Source organism: Saccostrea echinata, unplaced genomic scaffold (assembly GCF_033153115.1).
Source record: "Saccostrea echinata isolate AGI-Se365-2 ecotype Australia unplaced genomic scaffold, CSIRO_AGI_Sech_v1 ptg000065l, whole genome shotgun sequence".
NCBI lineage: Eukaryota > Metazoa > Mollusca > Bivalvia > Ostreida > Ostreidae > Saccostrea > Saccostrea echinata.
The window spans coordinates 2,762,558-2,784,146 of record NW_026889814.1 but is presented as its reverse complement, the minus strand read 5'-3'; the positions used below and the strand labels follow the sequence as shown (position 1 = coordinate 2,784,146).

At 32.4% G+C, this 21,589-nt stretch overlaps 1 protein-coding gene across 1 annotated transcript in view; it reads right to left on the bottom strand.

Annotated features, from left to right (window-relative positions):
* Nucleotides 1–458: 458 nt before the first annotated feature.
* The window catches only part of LOC133176026 (kiSS-1 receptor-like), a 64,146-nt gene continuing 43,015 nt past the window's right edge, over nt 459–21,589 (bottom strand). Inside the window, exons 3-5 of the mRNA XM_061311201.1 lie at nt 6,011–6,146; nt 5,478–5,707; nt 459–2,172 (exon numbers count right to left, since the gene is read on the bottom strand). Coding sequence (XP_061167185.1) covers nt 1,750–2,172; nt 5,478–5,707; nt 6,011–6,146 — 789 coding nt within the window. The 3' untranslated portion in view covers nt 459–1,749. The remainder of the gene's footprint in view (nt 2,173–5,477; nt 5,708–6,010; nt 6,147–21,589) is intronic.

Sequence of the window (21,589 nt, the reverse complement as noted above, 5' to 3'; positions counted from 1 at the left end):
GCGTAAATTAATCCACAGCGGGAAAAAGTACGCATACAATATCTCTTAACTTTTTTGATTTCTTGATTATTTATATACTACATGTAGTACAATACATACATAACCAACATTCTATCAAATAGATCACATACCATAGTCACTGTTGTAAATTATCAAAATTAAATGTATTTTTATTATATAATATATGAGTTCCTCCCAAGATGTTTGTTTTTTCATATAAACATTATTTTGCTTTAATAAAGTATATTACTCAGATTTATGGGTCAAGTTATTTTGTGTACATGCATCTATCCGTCTCATCAAGGCTGAGCATTAGAAAATTTAAAAAATTCAAATATATTTACAAAAGCCGATATGATGAAACACATTCAAACATACTATAACTCTCATAATTTGCTCTATTCGAAATACCTAGTATAGAATTTGTCGACTAATTAAAAAAAAAGAAAATAACAATATGAAATTAACATCTTTTATTTCTAAACAGATCAATGGAAATAGAATTTTTATTACACTAACAACATGGAACATTATATTCGGACAAAATTTGCAGCGATTGTTACAGCTTAAGCAAATACAGCACAAACATGAAAATAGACACTTTTTTTACTCAGATCAGACATGCTTGAAACGCTTAATGATTCAAAATGTTTAATTAAATTTCAAACTGTCTTGTCTTCATAGTTTCTTTTCGCGGTAAATTTGATATGTAGAACTCTATCAAGCAATTTATTAGTAGGGACCTTTTATAAATTGCTTGTAAAGTTCTGTCTTCCTTCTTACTTAACAATTTGAGAGAGAGAGAGAGAGAGGGGGAGAGAGAGAGAGAGAGAGAGTGGCGAGCTTTTTTCTCCTTCAAGCATTTCTAAATATAAACTATCATGGTATGATCTGTCCTCATTTTTGAAAACAGTATATATTCAACTACAAACTACATGTACCTTATTCATCTAAAAATGGTTTTAAAATTAAAATCTAAATTTAAAGCAAAAATAGCTCTTCAGCTCTTCTTACAAATAATTTATGGCGAGAATCTATGAAGTATGATTTTCAACAGATTGAAAAGTTTTATTCATAAAAATCATATTTCATTGTTTGTATTGATAATTAAAACTTCGAAATGACGTCATTTCTTATCAGGTATTTTTTGTTATATACTTAATAACTAAAATGACCAGAAGATTCCACATACTCTCATTCTTGAAACAAACAGCATTGGTTGAGATGGAGCTTTTTTGCCACACATCGAGAAAAAAAAAAGATATACCATCAAACGATGACAAAAATATATATAGTAAAATAGGGATACTTAATTAGTCATTAAATATAATAAACAAGTTTCTCATAACTGTTAAACAACTTCAATTTGTTTAATATTTTTTCAGAGTTTAGAAAGCCAAGAACAAATGGATGCTTGTATAACACTTTACCGCAACTATGTTTATTCCATTATTGAAGATAAAATGCTTGTCAGAATTGTTGTAAATTGTGCAATTGTTTTAGGATAAAGATAATCGCTTTTGTGGCGATTTCTTAAAAAGCAACACGTAATTTGGTTACATGTAAAATCACACAATTATCAATAGTCTTTAATGTCATTATCAGTTTTTAGTACAAGAAGCACTTAAATCAAGAGAACTATGCGTGGTAGCCATAATTTCCCCTCCTCCTTCTCCTACATGCGTCCTCATATCAGCCTTGTCTGTTTCTGCACTTCTCTATGTCTATCGGTTTGTTGTAAAACATAAATCACACTGAACAATGCGTGGTGGCCATACTTTCTCCGCCTCCTCGCGTCGTCATAACAGCCTTGTCTATCATTGTACTAGTTTCCGGATTGTTTTCCTTTGGTGTTTTTTTACACTGACAATATTTACTGGCATATGGAAACTTCTTCTGGAAAGCTTTTCGAACACCCTCGTTCATGAACGCATATACAAAAGGGTTAACACAGGAATTGGCATATGACAGCGTATGAGCAAATATTTTGAATTTTAATAAAGCGGGGATTTGGGGAAAGTTTGGATCAAATTTATACCATAATGTAAAGAACTGTATCGGTAGCCAGCACCAGGCAAAAAGAAGAATAACAATGGCCACCATTCTGGTGACACGTTTCTTCCGTCTAAGTTGTCCTGCACTTCGTAAGGGGACAGTTCCATTTGCATTCTGCTGTTAATAAAAAAAGAAAATTAACATGGATGAATTCATTTAATTTTAATCAATTTTAAACAAAGATTTTTGAAGAAAAAAATTCGAATTTTATTCTTTTTTGCATGTGTATTGTTTTATTTTTGTTGTTTGGTTTGTTGGAAATATGCATAATTTAAACGTAATACGAGGGTTATTCAAAAAATACGTAGACAATGTCCACTTTCATCATTTTATGTTGACAAGATTTAAGATCAACACATTTTAAATGTAAAAATATTCATTTTGTCCTTATGTAAAGTTTCATTCCATTTGATTAAACGGAACTCATATTATTCAGTTTTAAAATCAAAAGGTTTGTACCAGGGAGCATAGTCGTGAAAGTTTTTTTCAAAGTCACTCTGCCTTTTCATTTCATACAGAGCGCTCGTTCCACGATCGGAAGGTCGTGTGTTCGAATCTCGGCAGCGACTGACCTAAGTCGATAAAAAATAGGTAGCAATTGTTCCTTCGCCAAGCACACTGAACTTTTAAGTGAAAGTTGCGGGTTCTTCAGATGAGTCCTTAAAAACTGAGGCAGGCGTTGGCACGATAAAAATCCCTTACTGCTCAAAAGCCCTGAGTACCGGGTAAAAGTCTAAATTTGAAACCCTTCACCGGTACATGTTGACGATTCTATATGACTGAAAAATTCTTGAATGGGACGTAAAACAACAAACAATCAATCAACCTTTCCATGACCTTACTGGCTCTTTTGACTAGATTTGAACTATATAATCTGTTTATTCGAAGACCGTCCATCGTCCGATTCAAAGTCTCTACCACTCAAAAGCTGTCTTTTCCATTTACATACAACCGAACGGCTTATTTTTTGATACACTTCCTTGGTTCCTTCAGCATTTCAGTGTTTGTTTTAGAGGTATTCCGAGTGCATCCTAGATGCATTTTAGAAGGAAAAAGGATGTACAACGACTGCATATTGTGAAAGTTTTCAATTTTAGCAAATATTTATAGATTAGTTTTTCATATTTATGAACACAGAATTCTATAGGAGAGTTGGGCTTGTCCATGCTTTAATATACATTCCTAAAATCTTTTATAAATGCATTTTAAAACATTAATGTGATCCTGATTTGTTCACGAAGTTTCTGCTTTGATGTCATTGTTTCTTTTATGCTAAAGCTTTTAGCTAATATTTAGTTGCAAATAAACTGTGCTTAATTTGGTCATTTATTTGGCAAAGTTATTGATCATTCATTGTCAAATAACCAAAAAAAGCATCAAAATAGCTGGTATTGTTTTGCCGAATGCACATGGATATCAGTTTGGTTTACGGATACAGTGTTACAGATAAAATATCTTTGAAATCAAGAAATTATGTACATATAAGCATTTCATAAAACACAACTTTCTTTGCAGAATATTATTTAAAACCTCTATATCCATAAAATTACATTACTTTCTACTTTCTTCATTTCTTAAGTTTCTATCCATATATGTACACGTTGGTTAGTGATTAAATAATTATAGCGAATGATTTGCCAAATTTTGTGATCAGATTTTTCTAATGCAAAGATTATTGAAAACATTAAATTATTTCTTCAAGTAATAATCCTTCACTAGTCCTATACACACACATTTTTTCATACACCTTTTCATTTACCGTATAGCAGGTTATTTTAGCGGGGTGTTAATTTTTGCTTATTTTGTCGTTTTGATAGTAGACCGCTAAAATATTAATCGCTAAAATAATCAGTACTCTTCTTAGTGTTCATCTGCAAAGAGTTGAAACCCTGTGTCCGCTAAAATAAATTAAGCCAAAATTATTGGCATACCTTTGAGCAGGCAAAACGCCAAATTTTACACCCGCCCCCCCCCTCCCCCCCCCCAAAAAAAAACCGCTATGCGGTACTACAAAAAGTGTAAGAAGTACATTTTTTCAACCTAGCAAAGCGTCGGCTTTTAATTCTGCAATCAAGTCCTTACTCTTTAGATAAAATGAAAAAAAGGAACGACCAGAAGGCAGTAAAGGGAAGACTTGTTATATTTTTACAATTTTTGATAAATTGAAATTGATTAAAATTTATGTGATAGAGAAACACAGTCATAGTTTAATTCTGATGATATATGCTAGACAGAATTACAAAGAAACATGTTTGAAATTGCTGCAATGCATGAAAAGAAACGTCTAAATAATTATTTTTCCAAGTTTTTGATGTTGGAAATAAAGTACAGCTTGGTCATTTACAAAGTTCCGCAAAGAGATCCTCGTATGGAATCAAGAGCGGAAGGTGTCCATTTCTTAATCAATAATTTCCGAATAGTTAATACCAGACCGCGTTCTATTCCGATTTTACTTCCAATACTTCGTGTCGTGCAATCTCCATTTATCAATTTTAACAAAGCAACGGAAGCCGCACATAGCGCAAAGAACGTCAACAGGAGATGGGGGTTATTGGTGTATAATGTCATTAACGATCTTCTTAACGGGAGAAAAAAGATTTCTGCAGATTGAATTATTTGTTTTTCTTACGTTAATCAGGAAGCTGACATCTGCTTCTTGTTTAAGAGAACATGACGTAATTCTGACGTAAAACGTAGATGTCAACTAAAATCTAACTTCAAAAATATATTGCGCTGAAGAAAACATAATGTGCGTTTTTCACTTGTATGACATTCTATATCATGATCAGAAGCACATAATGGGTATTGCACTTTATTAATTCCATTTATATATATATATATATATATATATATATATATATATATATATATATATATATATATATATATATATATATATATATATATTTCTCATTCTCTCATTCATACATGTAGAGTATGACTGATACCGATGATGTCGGTCATATTTTTATAAAACATTATTTTACGATCAAAATTAGGCGAGGAACATATTTTATTGATCCCTTGGAAAACATTTTCTCCATTATTAGATAGATGTTGCCAAATAGTTTTTTAGCATTCCTTTATCTTTGCTTATTGAGATATGTTAAGAGATGTGACGCAATGTGTTTTAACCTGAAGAAAGATTTGAAAGTGCAATTGTTAAAGGCTGTTTTTTTCTCATTCTATCTTCTTGTGAATATCAGTTTCAAGCATACTTGAAAAAAAAAAGAACCCTACCAATAAATCCCACTTAAAATTTTACTGTTTCAAACATATTTACCAAGTCAATTGTGTATATGATTTTGGTTATGTATAGGTCAAAGTCAAACTATCTAACATTAAATATTATTTATGTATATAAGAGTTTATACAGTTTGGAAACATTTTATAATGCGGGTTTGAATTTTATGAATACTCACTGCCTGCCTATAACTCCCGTTTGATCCGCCTTTCCAAAGATGAAGCAGTATTCTTGAATAACAAGCAATAATTGCAGCAAGTGGAATGACGTATGACGTCATGACGACGGCAAGCGTGGCACCTTTGTCAATGCTCTGGTCTGGCCAATCAGCTCCGCATATAGTGACATTTTCTCTATCTGGCATCTCCTTGTGAAAAATGGCAAATGGCAACGATAGGATAATGGAGACTATAGAATAAAGAAAGATTCATTTCATTTTTATTTTGAAAATTAAACATCTAAGGTTGAAAACTCATTGATGATATAAAGAAAATTACGATTTCAATTTTTACAAATTTAAGTTCTGGTGTTTGTTTCATGTTTTCATGAAGCTTTTAAAAAAGCTCATTTAGTTTATAGGACCTTTCTTTAAGCTTTGTTAAGTTTAGGGTGCGTAATCGCGACGTCTTTTTTTCTCTCAAACCTAGGTCGAGTTGTGACAGATATCAAAGGTAATTAATAGTCAATTAATGAATTTATTAAACATCTTACCACTCCACACGCCTAGACATACAAATGTGGAAGCCCGAGTGTTCCGCCAGTTCATTGATTGTATAGGATAGACGATAGCTTGGTATCTGTCTATTGTCATCGCCATTAACGTCAAACATGTAGCATGAACTGTTACCTAAAATTATACAAGGATTATTAGTGTTACAACTGTACCTAGATGACGAACTACCTCATACATGTACCAATGTCACCTGTGATTAATCTTCAGTGCAAAGATATGATGCAGTGCAAAAAAAAACTTAAAATTATAAAGGACAGAATTGTGAGTCCATTTCAGCCTAAAATATTTGCAGCAAAACATATGTACTTTGAAATTGCTGAGTTTATTATATGTCAATCAAATCTTAAAGATTCTTCTTCTTCTTTTTTTTATTTCGTATTTTTTTTCTTTTTTTTTCTTTCTTTTTTTTTTTTTTTGGTATTCCAAATTTTTTTTTTAAATGGACTTTTGAGCTTGATTACTGTTCGTTATCATCATATCCTTTCGAATACCAGAGACTGTTACATGTATAAGAATGTTCATCCGGAAGGGTGTGGTCGGAGGAAAATCATGAAAAAGATATAAATCACTGTATAGATAAAATAAATTATCCAATCAAAACAATGTATATTTTAATGTGCTACAGAATGAAGGTCGGGATCGATCCTAGAGTGCCTAAAGGTCACGGCGCACGGGTCAGGCTAAGTAAAAGAATGCGCAAAATACTTCTTTTCTTCTTTTTTTTTTTTTTTTTTTGCTTTTTGGGTGCTGTTTTTCTCTCCTTCCTTTACCGGTCAAAGTTTAAAAGGATTGGAATCTGGAAAATGATTCCATGAAACCCCTACCCCTGTTGCCTATTTCAAGATCTATAAAATCAGACAGAATGAAGACAGGGATTTGTAATTTTAATAACTGATAGAATATAACTTTGTACGATCTATTCCAAGTATATGATGAAATCCTGAACTGGGTCCAGCTCATGGGGTCAAAATCTCTATTTATGACCATTACTCGTTTTTACGGTATTGCTATGGAAAGGAATTTTTTCATTTTAAAGGCCCTTAATTGTCTTAATTTGTACATCTGTATGATTGTATGGCTGTGGAAAAGAATTTTCATTTTAAGGGCCCTTAATTGTCTTAATTTCTTCGTCTGTATGATTGTTTAACTCTTTCTTTTAAAAGAAAAATGATACGTTTTCCAATGAATATCAGGACAAAACACAATGTTAGAAGAAACGAAAACACTGAAATGAAACGTGAAGGAAAACAGGGATAAATTTTATGCTAAGAATCTATCTACTCCCTCCTCACCAAACTGGCTGTAATTTATTTACTGTATTGTTTAGATTGTTTTACCGTGGTGGTATTTAACGGTATATCTTTTTTAGTAAGACAACAGTGACAAACTGTGCATGAAATAAATAATATACGTACATAACAATATTTGAAAAAAAAGCTGTTACAGTTCACTTTTGCAGATTAGATTTTACACCAAATTTGCTATTTTTTAGTTTCATCAATTTGGATAGTTATTAAAAACATGATAACATCAACTTCGGAAATTGCAGTTGGATAATTTGTATATGTAGGCGGTCAATTACAAAGTGTAAAAATCAATAATTTATCAATTATAGACTTCTAAAAACCTCCAATCAGCGGCGCTGCTGAAAGGAATTTCGTTGCTATATTACTAAATGAAGCAGATTTTTGTCTAATACCAGTACACAGATATTCAATAATGCAGGAAAGAAATTGGATCACCCGCTCATACGTTACAAGATTTAAGATCTAAATCAATTCAGTATGCCTGCCAAATATCCCCATAACGCATATTTGCACATGGTTTAATAACTACATGTATTGAACAAATGATTCAAAATAAAAGTAAACAAGTATGCTTATTTGTCAGATGTCACTTTTAAAAAAAAAAAACAACTTGAAACTACCCATTCAGTCAACTGTAGGTTCACTGAAAGGTACGGGAAAATGGTTGAAGGGAGAGCTTTTGCATTCAGTAAACTATCAGTGAATTTTCAGTTATTAATCAGTTAACTGGATGAAATAGTTTCATCCTGAGAGTTTCAAATTCCCAGTCTCTTTTTTGCACCTTTTAAAAACCGCAGTGCTATCTCACGTTATGCCATTGGTTAGAACTAGTGATTCTATTGGTTAGAACTAGTGATTCTATTGGTTAGAACTAGTGATTCTATTGGTTAGAACAAGTGATTCCATTAGGTAGAACAAGTGATTCCATTAGGTAGAACAAGTGATTCCATTGGTTAGAACTAGTGATTCTATTGGTTAGAACAAGTGATTCCATTGGTTAGAACTAGTGATTCTATTGGTTAGAACAAGTGATTCCATTGGTTAGAACTAGTGATTCTATTGGTTAGAACAAGTGATTCCATTGGTTAGAACTAGTGATTCCATTGGTTAGAACTAGTGATTCCATTGGTTAGAACTAATGAATAGAATTATGGGTAAATTTCAAAATCATCAAAACACAATTCTACTAAAACATATTGATGATTTTACTGTAGTGAATACTAGTGCGATTCCAGTTGTTCATACCTTTATTCAGAAACTAGATTTTCATGTAATCAACGAATATGATATTAATTATGTAAAACGTAAATATTTGGCTCATCAACCTACCTACATGTAAATGTGAAAATGCATGACATGTTGCCATTTTTTTAAACGTTTGCCTGGACTGCTTGTTTTAACAAGCAATTAATGTTTTTGCTCACCCCTTTGGGAAAAAAGCTTAAATATACATGTATTTTTAATCACCATAATTAATGAATTCAAATGATTATAAAATACATATGATAAACTGAATCCAAGCCTTAGTCAGCAAAGGCATTTTCTTAAGGGCCATGCACCACAAACAAAAAGAAAACAGAATGCACGGATTAATATAAATTTATGGACTTATTTTGTTGGTAAATGATGCATAAATCAATTCTCTGGAATTATTAAAAAAATGGTAGACTTTCTATGATGTTCAAATTTCCTCCTTTTTCCCTACGTCCTAATAAATCCACACGATTTTATTTTTCACTATATAGAGCGTAATTGAGATACTTGAATGAAAAATGAAACTTTATGAGGTTAAATTACTTCATTATACTTTCAAAATAATTTTAAACCTGTTATTATCATGAGAAAAGTTTGCTCCAATCATCTGTTCTTAAGTCTCTTGCCTGATTGCGTGTCCGCTAGTCTGATCTACATACACACAGCAAATTTTAACAACTTTAAGTAATATGCAACGAACTTGATACTCTGTCTAATGAAAATAGTTCCCAAGAGCACAATTATCATCTGAAAAAGGATAATACAAATAATAAGAAATAGGACATTTCATGATGAATAACCTCGCCTTTTTGAGTACAATAAATAAATCAGATTATAGGGGTTTTCCTATTTTAAACGTTACAGAGAATACAAAGCGAATCACCGGCTTGTATTATTAGGCAACACAAGAACAATATCTTTAAATTGGGCGAAATCCTTGTAGGAAAAATACCCCTTTTCAGTATATGGCATTGTGTTTTTAGATTAATTTTCTATATGTTAATGATATTTCAATAAGGAGAAAGGCGGAAAATTAATAAGTCATTATTAATCACTGGGAAAAAAGTTGTCTAAATGAGATCATATGTTGTATTTTCATTATTTACAACAAAGAGAATAAAGAGTTAGACGAAGTTTTCTCTTTCAGGACTTCGTAATAGATTTGAATTGGTATTCCGAGATCTCTTTACTTTTAGTAAGAAATTCTTCAAAATACAGAAAATAAAAAGATATAGTGCTTAACCTGTATTCTTTGATTAGCTTACATCTACAGTTCATTAATGAGAAGCTAATATGGGCAACATTTCATTACTCTCTGAATTTACTGAGAAAAAAAAAAATAAAGTTTAAGTTATGCTCTCCCTGCTTTTTAGAGTAATGATAATTTGAAAAAGACTGACTTTAAAACTGACCCTTTTCTCATGTATTACACGCACGTATATACATGTGTTCACCTAATCTCAACCCAAACATTCAACCACGTTGATACACCTCGATTTCACATGAAATCTCTCGGTCAATTATGATTTTATAGACGTACATTTAAGAAATTAGAAAACTATCATCCAGATATGATACTGAAATGATATTCTAAGTTACTTTGACTTCGCTAGATGCATATATCAATTACCACTTAATACATTTCAAAGGAAAATAATGATTATTAGATGGGTCTTTGAACAAGAATAGTTTCAAATGGCAATCTTGTTTCTACATACTGTAAATGTATTGGAATGCAGTGTAATTTACTAAGTACTGGGATTATTATCAAAATTGCTTTTTGTTAAAAAAACCCTCAATGAATGAGGGCACTCCCATGGGATTTTAGAAATAGAAACCAGCTACAGAGTGCGGACCCAGTCACTTTATAAATTAATGTTTAGAGTAACAATTAACATGAATTGACTGATACAATCGTTCTTTGAGTGATATAAACCATGTTCTCTAGACCTTTCGACTTGATCTGTCAACCTTATTCACTTCAATAATGAATAAAAGTAATTTGTTGAACTGAATTACAAACAATTGAGTTCCTATCTCTCGGTTTTGCACTGTTAATTTTACTGAAACCTACTTGATGATCTTGATGATAAAAATAGCTCCGTGTCCTTTATCGTATCTTTGTAGAAACATATCTTTGAAATAAGACAGCACTTTATTAAATTGATTACATAGTACGTATAGGAGAACTAGTATAGGACTTTATATAACCTCTCTTTCACTGTGGTTCGTGTTAGTATAAATCTTCGAAGTCGATTTGTACCTATTTTGCTTTCTTAAACAATTATTGAAAAGACAAAAAAAATTAGAAGTTTGTTACGAGGCTGAAGCACTTGATAAAGAAAGAAAAAAGAACCAATATTAACTTATTATCTTTGGCAACGCCTATAAAAAGAAAATAAGTCTTTGCTTTAGTTTACTTGTGTACCAAGTTTCATTAAATTCGGACCAAAAGCAGTAGAAGGAGTATTGTTTTGAAGAATTCTAAACATATTTATATTTTCAGTTAACTTGCAACACTGTTCATCTATGTAAAAATCCAATATATAGAATTATGCTTACTGTAATCTAATAGTGTTCTAAGATTTATTGAAAGTATACTTAAACTCTAGGAAAAACAGCATTTTCACAAAAAACTCCTACTTTTTTTGGTTACTTGGCAACATCTGCCGTCAAAGTTAATGAATGATTAACAGAATTATGTATCTTTGTGAAGTTTAGTTGTGTATTTAGTTTTTTTTTAATCAAACTAAAACTGTAGGAGGAGTAGCATTTTCAAAGAATTTCACAGAAATGTCTATTTTAGTATCAATGGCAACACCGTTAGTCAAAACCCAAACCTGAGAAAAGATTCAGGTGTCTAAGGTTCAATTATTTGTGTACCAAGTTTCCTTGAAATTGGATCGAAACTGTAGTAGGACTAGCACTTTCAAAAAAAAAATCACAGAAATTTCAATTTCTAGTACCTAACGTAACAACTTCAAACTTCGAAAAAATCAAAAACCAAAACACACAGACTTGTATATCTTGTCTACTTATGAACAATGTGTAATTGAAATAAGATCAACACTATAGGAGAAGAAGCGTTTCGAAAAAAATGATTATGGACAAAAAAAAAACAAAAACAAAAACAAAAAAAACAGACATCTTACCATCGCATAAACTCTTTTAGTATTTGGTCATTAGAGTAAAAACCTGAATTCAAATTTGCTGTAACGGAAATTGATTTCCATTTTAAGGATATTAAAGATAAACCATGCATATGATATAGCCCGTTTACAGCAGGCAGAAACGAATATGATTTATTAAACAATGTGCTGATAATTGAGATTATAAAGCAATTAACCACTTTCTTGATATGGTTTTGTGGTTCTTAAATAAGGCATGGCTTTTGAGATATTTGAAATCGAGATCTGAATCTTGTCAGAAAGAAAATCTTTTGGTTCCTGTACCAAATTCTTAGACTGCCGAACTGCTGAATACATCTATAGCTAACCCTAAGTTAACCATATCAGTATTTTTAATCCTTAAATAGTGATATCGAATTGTATTTAGAAATTTCTTATCAGCACATTGTTCACTTTACTGAAGATATTAACTAGTTTACAGTACTTTTCATTGGTACGCTTACTATTTCTTTTCCCATAACCCTCTCTCTCTCTCTCTCTCTCTCTCTCTCTCTCTCTCTCTCTCTTTTCAATGAAAGCATAATCATATTTAGAAGTAACATTGTGACACAATTACGAAACCTGATTTGAAAATGATCAAATTTTTGCTTGAAACATTCCATTAAGTACTGACAACTTTCTTTCCCCAAAACATTTTTTCTATAAATGAGGGCATTGAAAACGTTCTGTATAGAATCATACAATTTTACGTCTACAGCTTTAGAGGATCCAAATGTGAAACAAAAATGAATTAGCATGAGCTGTTTCACTTTATTTTGAGCGCTGGGTACAGTATTTTTTCTGATTACCCGTCTTCTCATAATTTGAATGAATGTAAATTTTGCTATATGTTCACTTTGTATTACAATGTCTATTGGTAATATGGGACGGTTAAGGTAAGTTTATGTGTAAATTAGAGAACATTCAAGCCCTCTCTCAGTGATCGGAAGGTTTTGGGTTCAAACCCCGACCACGACTAACCTAAGTCGATAAAAAAATTGGTAGCAATTGTTCCTTCGCCAAGCGTTCGACACTTTGAAGTGAAAGATGCGAGTCCTTCGGATCAGACCTTTAAAACCCAGGCCCCGTGTCAAGGTAGGCGTTTACACGATAAAGATCCTTCACTGCTCAATGGCCTTCAGTGCCGAGTAAAGGTCTAAATTTGAAGCCCTTCACCGGTATATGGTGACCTCTCAATATGAGTAAAAAAATTCTCGATCGGGACGTAAAACAACATACAATCAATCAATCAATCAATAATAGCACTTAAATTCAAAATCACAAGTCAAATTAATTTTTGATTAAAAAAAATCGTTTCTAACAATCGTTAATGACGTTCATTAATATCGTAGTACAATTTAGAGACTTGAATTTAAAAAAAAAAAAGACTGAATTATTTACTTCAATCCACTTTTGTTTTCAGTTTTATTTTAAATTTCTTTACATTTTAGAAACCTTCACCAAAACAGAAGAAAATAAACTCGCAAAATAATATAACTCCCTTCTAATCCCTTCTAATTTGGTTTTTGGAGCTATAAAGGATTTCGGTAGACTGATTCAAATAAAAAAAAATGTGGTAAATTCTTCATAGCTATTGCTTCCTTTTTCAGTTATATCAGATAGAGAATCCCTCATGTCAAAATATAACAACAGTGTATAAAACAAGAACAGTTTTAAAAAGTTTCATCCGTGCAAAAGCTATATATATTCTCCAAGATTTTGTTTCTCTTTTTGGTTAGGACACTTTTTTTCCTTTTTTAAAAATTATACATTTTTTTATTCCGCTATATGTCTTGACTCTATTTTTGAATCATGATTTCATCAAGACAGTGGTTGCTGGTTTTGTTAAAATATATTCATCTTGATGACATCTCTTTGTTTTCATACATTATACATGTATCATTGATTAATGTTGGCACACAATCATTAAAATGTTGTAAAAACCTCAATTTCCTTCTGTAAATGATCAGGGGTTTTATCAACAATAAACAAAGGTCTAATATCCTGTGGAACCAGTGGATATAAATTCAGAGTCGTGATTCTGTCAAGGTACCTAGAATATGTCAAGAGGACAATAAGACTGATATGGAAAAGAAATAATTCTTGAAATGTGTAGAACTGTTAAATTTATCATTTCTTTTGGAAAGGGGGAGGGGGGGGGTGCTCATAGCTCATACTTTAACATATCATTTGTAATCTAGAATTTCCTCAGATACATATCATTTGTATTCGAGAATGTTTTTCCTAGCATTATTCATTACATGCGCCAACTGATGTTTGAATCTCAGAAGAAATGGATATTCACAGTAAACAGTAGGTCCGTTAAGTTTTGTTTGTTTGTATATACATGTATATGTTGTTTAACGACCCTCTCGAGAAATTTTTTCACTCATATGGAAACGCTACCCCTTGCCAGTGGAGAGCTGCAAATTTTGACCTATACTCGGCACGGAACATCGATGTATACAGTCTCATCCGAAGGACCGATCTCCACGTCCCAAAGTGGGATTCGAACCCGCGATGTAAGGATCAACTCCTTACTCCGCGACGCGACTCTAGAGCAAACGCTCTGACCACTGTGGTCCGTTAAGAATTCACGATGAAAAAGCCACATAAAAAGAAAGATTGATTGTATATTTTTTTACGTCCCATTCAAGAGTTTTTCACTCATAGAGATTTCACCGTATACCGGTGAAGGGCTTCAAATTTATACCTATACTCGGCACTCAGGGCCATTGAGCAGTGAGGGTCCTTTACCGTACCAACGCCTACCGTGACACGGAACCTTGATTTTTAAGGACTCATCCGAAAGACCTGTGACTTTCACTTCTAATGCCGGGCGCTTACTGAAGGAACAGTCACTACTACCTATGTTTAAGTCTAAGATCTTGACACGGCGCAGCGAACGAAGATCCCGATCACAAGGCGAACGCCCTATCACTAGCCTACCGTGACCAGTCTAAAAGCAAAGATATATGTATGATAAATAGCCTAAAATGTCCAGATAAAGCTTCATTTATTTATATATTTAGCAATGTAGTTCAAAACCCAAGGAAAATTACTGAAGTATCAACAATGGCGGTATTTTTCAATTTGTAGGATAACCTTTTATATTTCAGGGGGATTGTGCTTGCACTTCTCTCAATTTGTACTGTTTTGCTTGTTTTTGAGCATGATTTATGTTCGAATATCTTCACATTTATTTTTGTTTTAGATTTTCACACCTGGAAAATTAACACACACTTCATAACTCACAAAGATCCCTTATGACAAAGATCACAAAGAATTGAACTTGCATTATCAAACGTAACACTGTGCGTAATTACTTGTATTTAAAATGCACGTTTTACACGATTAAACTACAACATACAGTCAGCAAAATGTTTACTGAAAGACCCGCCAACTCAAAGGTTGCTGAATGACAGAGTTCTACCATTTAGTCACCATTTAGTAAACTTCCAGTCACCTCACAGTTAACCGAATGATTATAATTTCATCCTGTGAAATATTGAAAAATACTGATTTAAACAAGATGTGTTTGTGAAACACTGATGCCCCCGTATGGCAGCTTATGGCGAAGGTGAAAGTTTCTTAAATGCAAGTCAAAGTCCAGGCCAAAAGATAAAAAAAAATGTTGGTACCCAAAGAAAGGTCTTGTCTCGAGTTATATACCTGTGAAATTTGAAAGCCCTAGCTGCAACTGTTCAAAAGTTTTGGCGAAGGCTAAAGTTTTTTTAAAAGTAAGTAAAACGTCATGGTCAAAGTTATTGGTATCCAAAGGAAGGTCTTGTCACAAGGATTACATATGTGAAGTATGAAAGCTCTAGCACCAACCATTCAAAATTTATGGCCAAGGTTAAAGTTTTTCAAAAGTAGGTCCAACTCCAAGGACAAGGTCAAAAGGTCAAAGTGGTTGGTATCCAAAAAAAACTCCTACGTCAAGGTCAAAGAGGTTGATATCCAGAGGGAGGCCTTGTTACAAGGAATACACATATGAAATTTGAAACCCCAAGCATCAACTGTTCAAAAGTTATGGCCAATGTTAAAGTTTTTCAAAAGTACAGACCCTGAAACGTGCTACTACCCCACACGCACGCTGCACGAACGGTACACGCTCGCTACACGGTTTGCACGAAACGCTGCACGGTTTACACGAAACGCTACACGGTTTGCACGAAACGCTACACGGTTTACACGAAACGCTTTGCACGAAAGGCTGCACGGTTTACACGAAAGCCTGCACGAAACGCTTTGTACACGTTTCTCACACGCTTTGTACACGATTCTCGCACGCTTTGGCCTCGATCTGGATTTTCTATTCGGAATCTCTCGGACTTTATTTAAATTATTACGGATTAATCAAAGATTAGTTAAGAATTGCAATCATTCAGTTTAAGATTAAAACTCGCTACACCAGTACTATATTAACAGGTAAAATACTCAATCTTCGGTTGTAATTAATTAATACAGATGTAGTTATCATTGAGTATGTGTCCGCTCGGTGAAATGCTTATCATCGTCTATGTACAAACCTTTTTAAATAGACTCTAAATTACGCACTGAAAAAAATAATTATATTTGTAATTCATAATCTTTTATAGCATCCAATGTTTTTACAATTATCCTATAGTTTGATATTAAAAAGTCGTTTCATTACTGACAAATAAACTCAGTTATTGTTTTGAAAAAAAAAATGATTAAATTGCGTATGGTTTTTGAAAGCGAATCGATTTTCTTTTCTTTTTTTTTAATTATTGATTGATTTATTCATTTTTTGATTTATAAAAAAAAAAATATATTCATTGGATTAGATTAGGTTCTGTTTATAATTTGAAAAAGTGACATGTACACTACATTGTGCAGGAAGGGGGGGGGGGTTAGATTACCGAGATCTTGCTGTTGTATATTCAAATCTGTACACGGCTAAATATAACGGGCACTTGTTTCAGTTAGTATAACATTGGGGGAAATATTATTATAGAAACAGGTGCCCATTCTAAGAAAATAAAAGGATATCCTGAGGGACCAGATACATGTAATTCATTAAATGCACTTTATTCAGAATCATGAATAATCGTTTCATTACAGAGTTAAACTTTATCATAAAATTTTATACAGTAGAGAAGCCGGGGAGAAAGGTATTGTAATTCTTTAGTTCTCGTTTGAGGCATTGTGTTTATCAAATAAAAACAATATATCCACCACCTTGTAAAATCCTTGATTTCAAACCCAGTCTGGACAATTAAAAAAAAAGTAATCAAAAGTCGCGGCTTTTAGTAATACATTCTATATACATGTATGTACATGTCCTATGTCCTATAAACTAAAAATTATGCTCTGTAATTGCGTGATTAATAAAACAACTAATAATTATACTGTACTCAAGATTTATTTCTATATATTTTTTTTATTCGCGAATACACTGGCAAATTAACTCACTGTTTACAGACAATCGGATAAATTTAAGAAATAAAATCCACGGACCGTATTGATTTGTACCCATTAAATACTAATAAAACGATTTAATTTCACTAATCAAAATCAATCGTTATTGTCCCGTGTCATCTTAGCTATGATTGACAAGAGATAATAATAGAACAAGTTTTCAGTTCCCGGCACGAGGTGCCCGTGATCGCTGTTGTGAATGACCTTGATCACTGTCGTAAGAAGAGTGTTGGAAGTGTAAAGAAGATTCTAGTATATTTTTAAGGGGTGCATCGGGCGCACCCCGAAAAAAAGCAATAGATTTCTTTAAAAACAAAATTATATATAAAACACTTAACAACAAAAGCTCAGTTTGTGTTTTCATTTGAACACCCCCCCCCCCCCCCCGGAAATAATTTACCCTGTATTTGCCGAAGCATGTGAATTATAATTCATTTATGTGACAATTATTAATCAACCAATTGTATGTATAAAAAGTCTATAAATGACTCTTTGTTTCAAAATTATTTGTAACACAATCTTGTGATATAAGAAAATTATGTTCGTTTATAAAGAAAATGAATTAACTGTGCTCCCCGGCCTAGAATTCCCATACTTCACATTTATAGCAACGCACTAAATTTCGTATTTTATTTTTCACGCCTGCCTTATCTATCTATTATTTTGTATTAATCACCCATATGTTCCTGTAATATTTATATACCATAATTGTAAAATTGTGAAGAGACTCAAATGAATGAATGAAAAGGACAAGACCGGATTCTTGGTGAATTTTCTTTTTTTTTTTTAAAAAAAATGTTTAGTATTGCCCCCTTTAAAAAATGTATTGGATCAAATACCTCTAAATTAATGTACATATAATTAATTACTTTGAACATATTTTATGTCCATCTTTATTTTTTAAAAAAAGGAAGAAAAACAAACAAATATGTAATACATTACCGAGTAATTTTATTTAATTTGTTGTTTCCCCATTTTTATTTTATACCACCGGTAATATATGCGAATAATATTACTTACAAACAACACAGAATGACATGTTGATCCATCAATATCCATATTTAAAATAAAATGACTTCCGAATGAATCCTACACGTTTTTCACACGATTCTTGCACGAAAGTCGCACGTTTCTCACACGGTTCTTACACGAAAGTCGCACGTTTCTCACACGCTTCTCGCACGCTCGCTACACGGTTTGCACGAAACGCTTTGGAGCTTACACGAAACGCTGCACGGTTTACACGAAACGCTACACGGTTTGCACGAAACGCTGCACGGTTTACACGAAACGCTACACGGTTTGCACGAAACGAAAAGCGCACGAAAGTCACACGCTTTTTTGGGGTAGTAGCACGTTTCAGGGTCTGTAGGTCAAACTCCAAGGTCAAGGTTAAAAGGTCAAAGTTGTTGGTATCCACCGGAAGGCCTTGTCACAAAGAATACACATGTGAAGTTTGCAACCCCAAGCACCAACTGTTCAGAAGTTATGGCCAAGATTAAAGCCTCATAAAATTTTGCAAAAGTGGGTCAAACTCCAAGGTCAAGGTCAAAAGGTAAAATATGATGGTACCCAAAGAAAGGTCTTGTCATAAGGAATACACATGTGAAATATGAAAGACATAGCTCCAACAAATCAAAAGTTATGGGCAAGGTTAAAGTTGACAACAGACAGACAGACAAACAGACAGACAGGACAAAAACAATATCCCCCCGGGATCTTTCGATCCAGGGGCATAAAAAATATGTTTTTTTTTTCATTTTTATCGGTTAAAATGGATTTGTACATGAAATCGGAGGGTTATGAAAATGGTTTGTTGGAGTGAATAAAACTATTGCTAAAACAGGTTTTTTGTTAGGGGAGACGTGACGTTGAACATGTACACTTGTACAACAGTCTTCTGTACTTGTTCGTGAATTCGCTTAGTGCTGGCATACTCAGTGAGTGATTTTGAATTTACATGCATTTTCTAATAAATCTGGAGAATTGGTAAATAAAAAATGTTCAAGTTCATCCTATTCTCCCAGCACAAAATGGCTTCAATATTATCACGACTTTGTCGAAATTAGTATGATATTTAATTTAAGTTTTCATTACAAAAATGCCAATTCTGCAACTTTAAGATTTAGGGGAAAATTGAATGAATACAAGACAACATGCAAAAGAAATAAATATATTCCCATTACATTTACCTTTCAGAGTCTTTTGTTTTTTTTTAAACAAACGTTTGTGCTTAAGAAATTAATTTTATGTTATATTTCAGTCATGAATCATTTGTTTATTTCAAGGCATCAAGGAACTTTTCTTCAATGTAATAAAACAAATTTCAAAAAAAGAGCAAAAAATCCTATACATATATGTATCCTATATGTTTAATCAAATAATTTGTCAAAGGTTTGTGGTAAGTGTCATATAACGATGCCGAGAAAATAAAACCAAATACCCACCGAACAAGACACGAATTAACCATAAAATAGCGTGTTTTGAGAAACAAATTGTTGATTTTGATAATCTGATGTGTTCGAATTCCCTGTGGTAGTTATAAATCATGACTTCCTAATTCTGCTTCTTCTAAATGATGTTTTATCGACCTTGTGCCTATACGTTTTGCGTGATAGAAACAGGGGACCACGAGCTTGAAATAAAACATTACAGGGAAAAAAAAAAGTAGATCATTTCATTGGCCTAGTTTGTTTCGCTGACATTAACAATACATTTCAACTGAGCATTATGCATACGAATTTCTTAAAGGCTCAAATCAAAGTACATGTTCATTGGTAGATATGAAGATTATACTCTATACTAACGAATTTTGGTTTTAAGTCTTACAAAGAGGATAGTTCTGCTAACAACCTAAGTTTTAAGTCTTACAAGAAAAATAGATCTGCTAACGACCCTACAGAAGAAAAAAAAAAAGATCTGTTAAAGAACGTAAGTTTTAAGTCCGACAAGAAGTTTGGGAGAGTGACATGTCTCTTAACGTATCTCGGCCATTAAACATCCTACTGAAAGACTCAAAGATATCCTAGGAGCATTAAACAAATGTATCAAAAAGAACCATCGTGAGGGAATATCAACACATAAGAAATGCATCGCTCTAAACAGTATAAAAAAATTCTTGTAACTTTTTCATATTCCGTTACATTAGATAAATTTCCTCATAAAATTTATAAATCACTCTTAAAGTACATAAGATACCTTGAACTGCAAGCAACTTTCCATCCAGAAAACTATAATAAATGATCTACGGTAAGTAAATGTATTTTGATCAGAATTATGAGAGAAAATGAAAACGTTTAAATATTTCAAATTTAAAAAAAAAACAGAAAATAAAGACTAATAGCCATCCATGACAAGTTAAAAAACGTGGAATTGTAGAGTGTATTCAAAGCACTTTCAAAGAACTACGGGATAATTATCCAAGATGTTTGTTAAAATGTTACATTCGGAATTATCATTACGTGTATATATGTTTAATTCTTTTTGTTAGTGATTATTGTACATGAACATATAATAAAAATAGTTCACAATAGTGCGTTGTTTGTTTGTTTGTTTTTTTTATTCATTTTTATCTTCTGCTCATGTTGAAATAGCAAAAGCACAACAGTTAATGTATAAGTATTTACATATGGTTGGCTATCTATTGTACTAGACTGCCAGTATTACAGAAAAATTGGATGTAATCACGTGTTTCTATGTTGGGGGGTGTCACATGAGTGGGTGGAATAAATCAATTGCACTTTTTCTACAGAACTACGCGTTCTCAAAGACGATTATACATCGTATGCTCTTGAAATAAAAAAATCCCATATTTTTACTTCGTTTTTAAATTACAGCACAGGCAGTAAAGTTGAAAAAGTAACGATTTCTATTTCTTTCTTTCTTTGCTTTTATTCTTCCTCTTGTTCTTCCTTCCTTCCGTCCTTCCTTCCTTCCCTTCATTATTTCTATTTTTACACATGCATTCCACTTCTTTATTTTTTTGGGTAGTGAATTAGCTTTGTTTTACCTCATTTCCTTCCAGAAAAACGCCGTGTCCTCATGAATAATGAAGAAAAATATTATCTCTAAGTATTGATTTTCTCCCCAAACTTGTCTAGCTTGGATGTCTCTCTATGATTAATTACCTAACACCGCGTTTTACTAAAGAAAAAAAGAATAATGGAAGTCAGAGTCTGTGGCTTAAGGGAAAAAAAATATAATTATCCTCAAGACCATTATTTATGCATTTAAAGAATCATTTTCTAAAATACTTACACATGACAAAGGTACATGTATATGCATGTAAATATTGAAAACGTAATATTTTTAAAAAGAAATATAAGCCTATAAAATGAATTTCCATTTACAATGAGTTGATATTTATGAAATAGTTCTAGTCAAG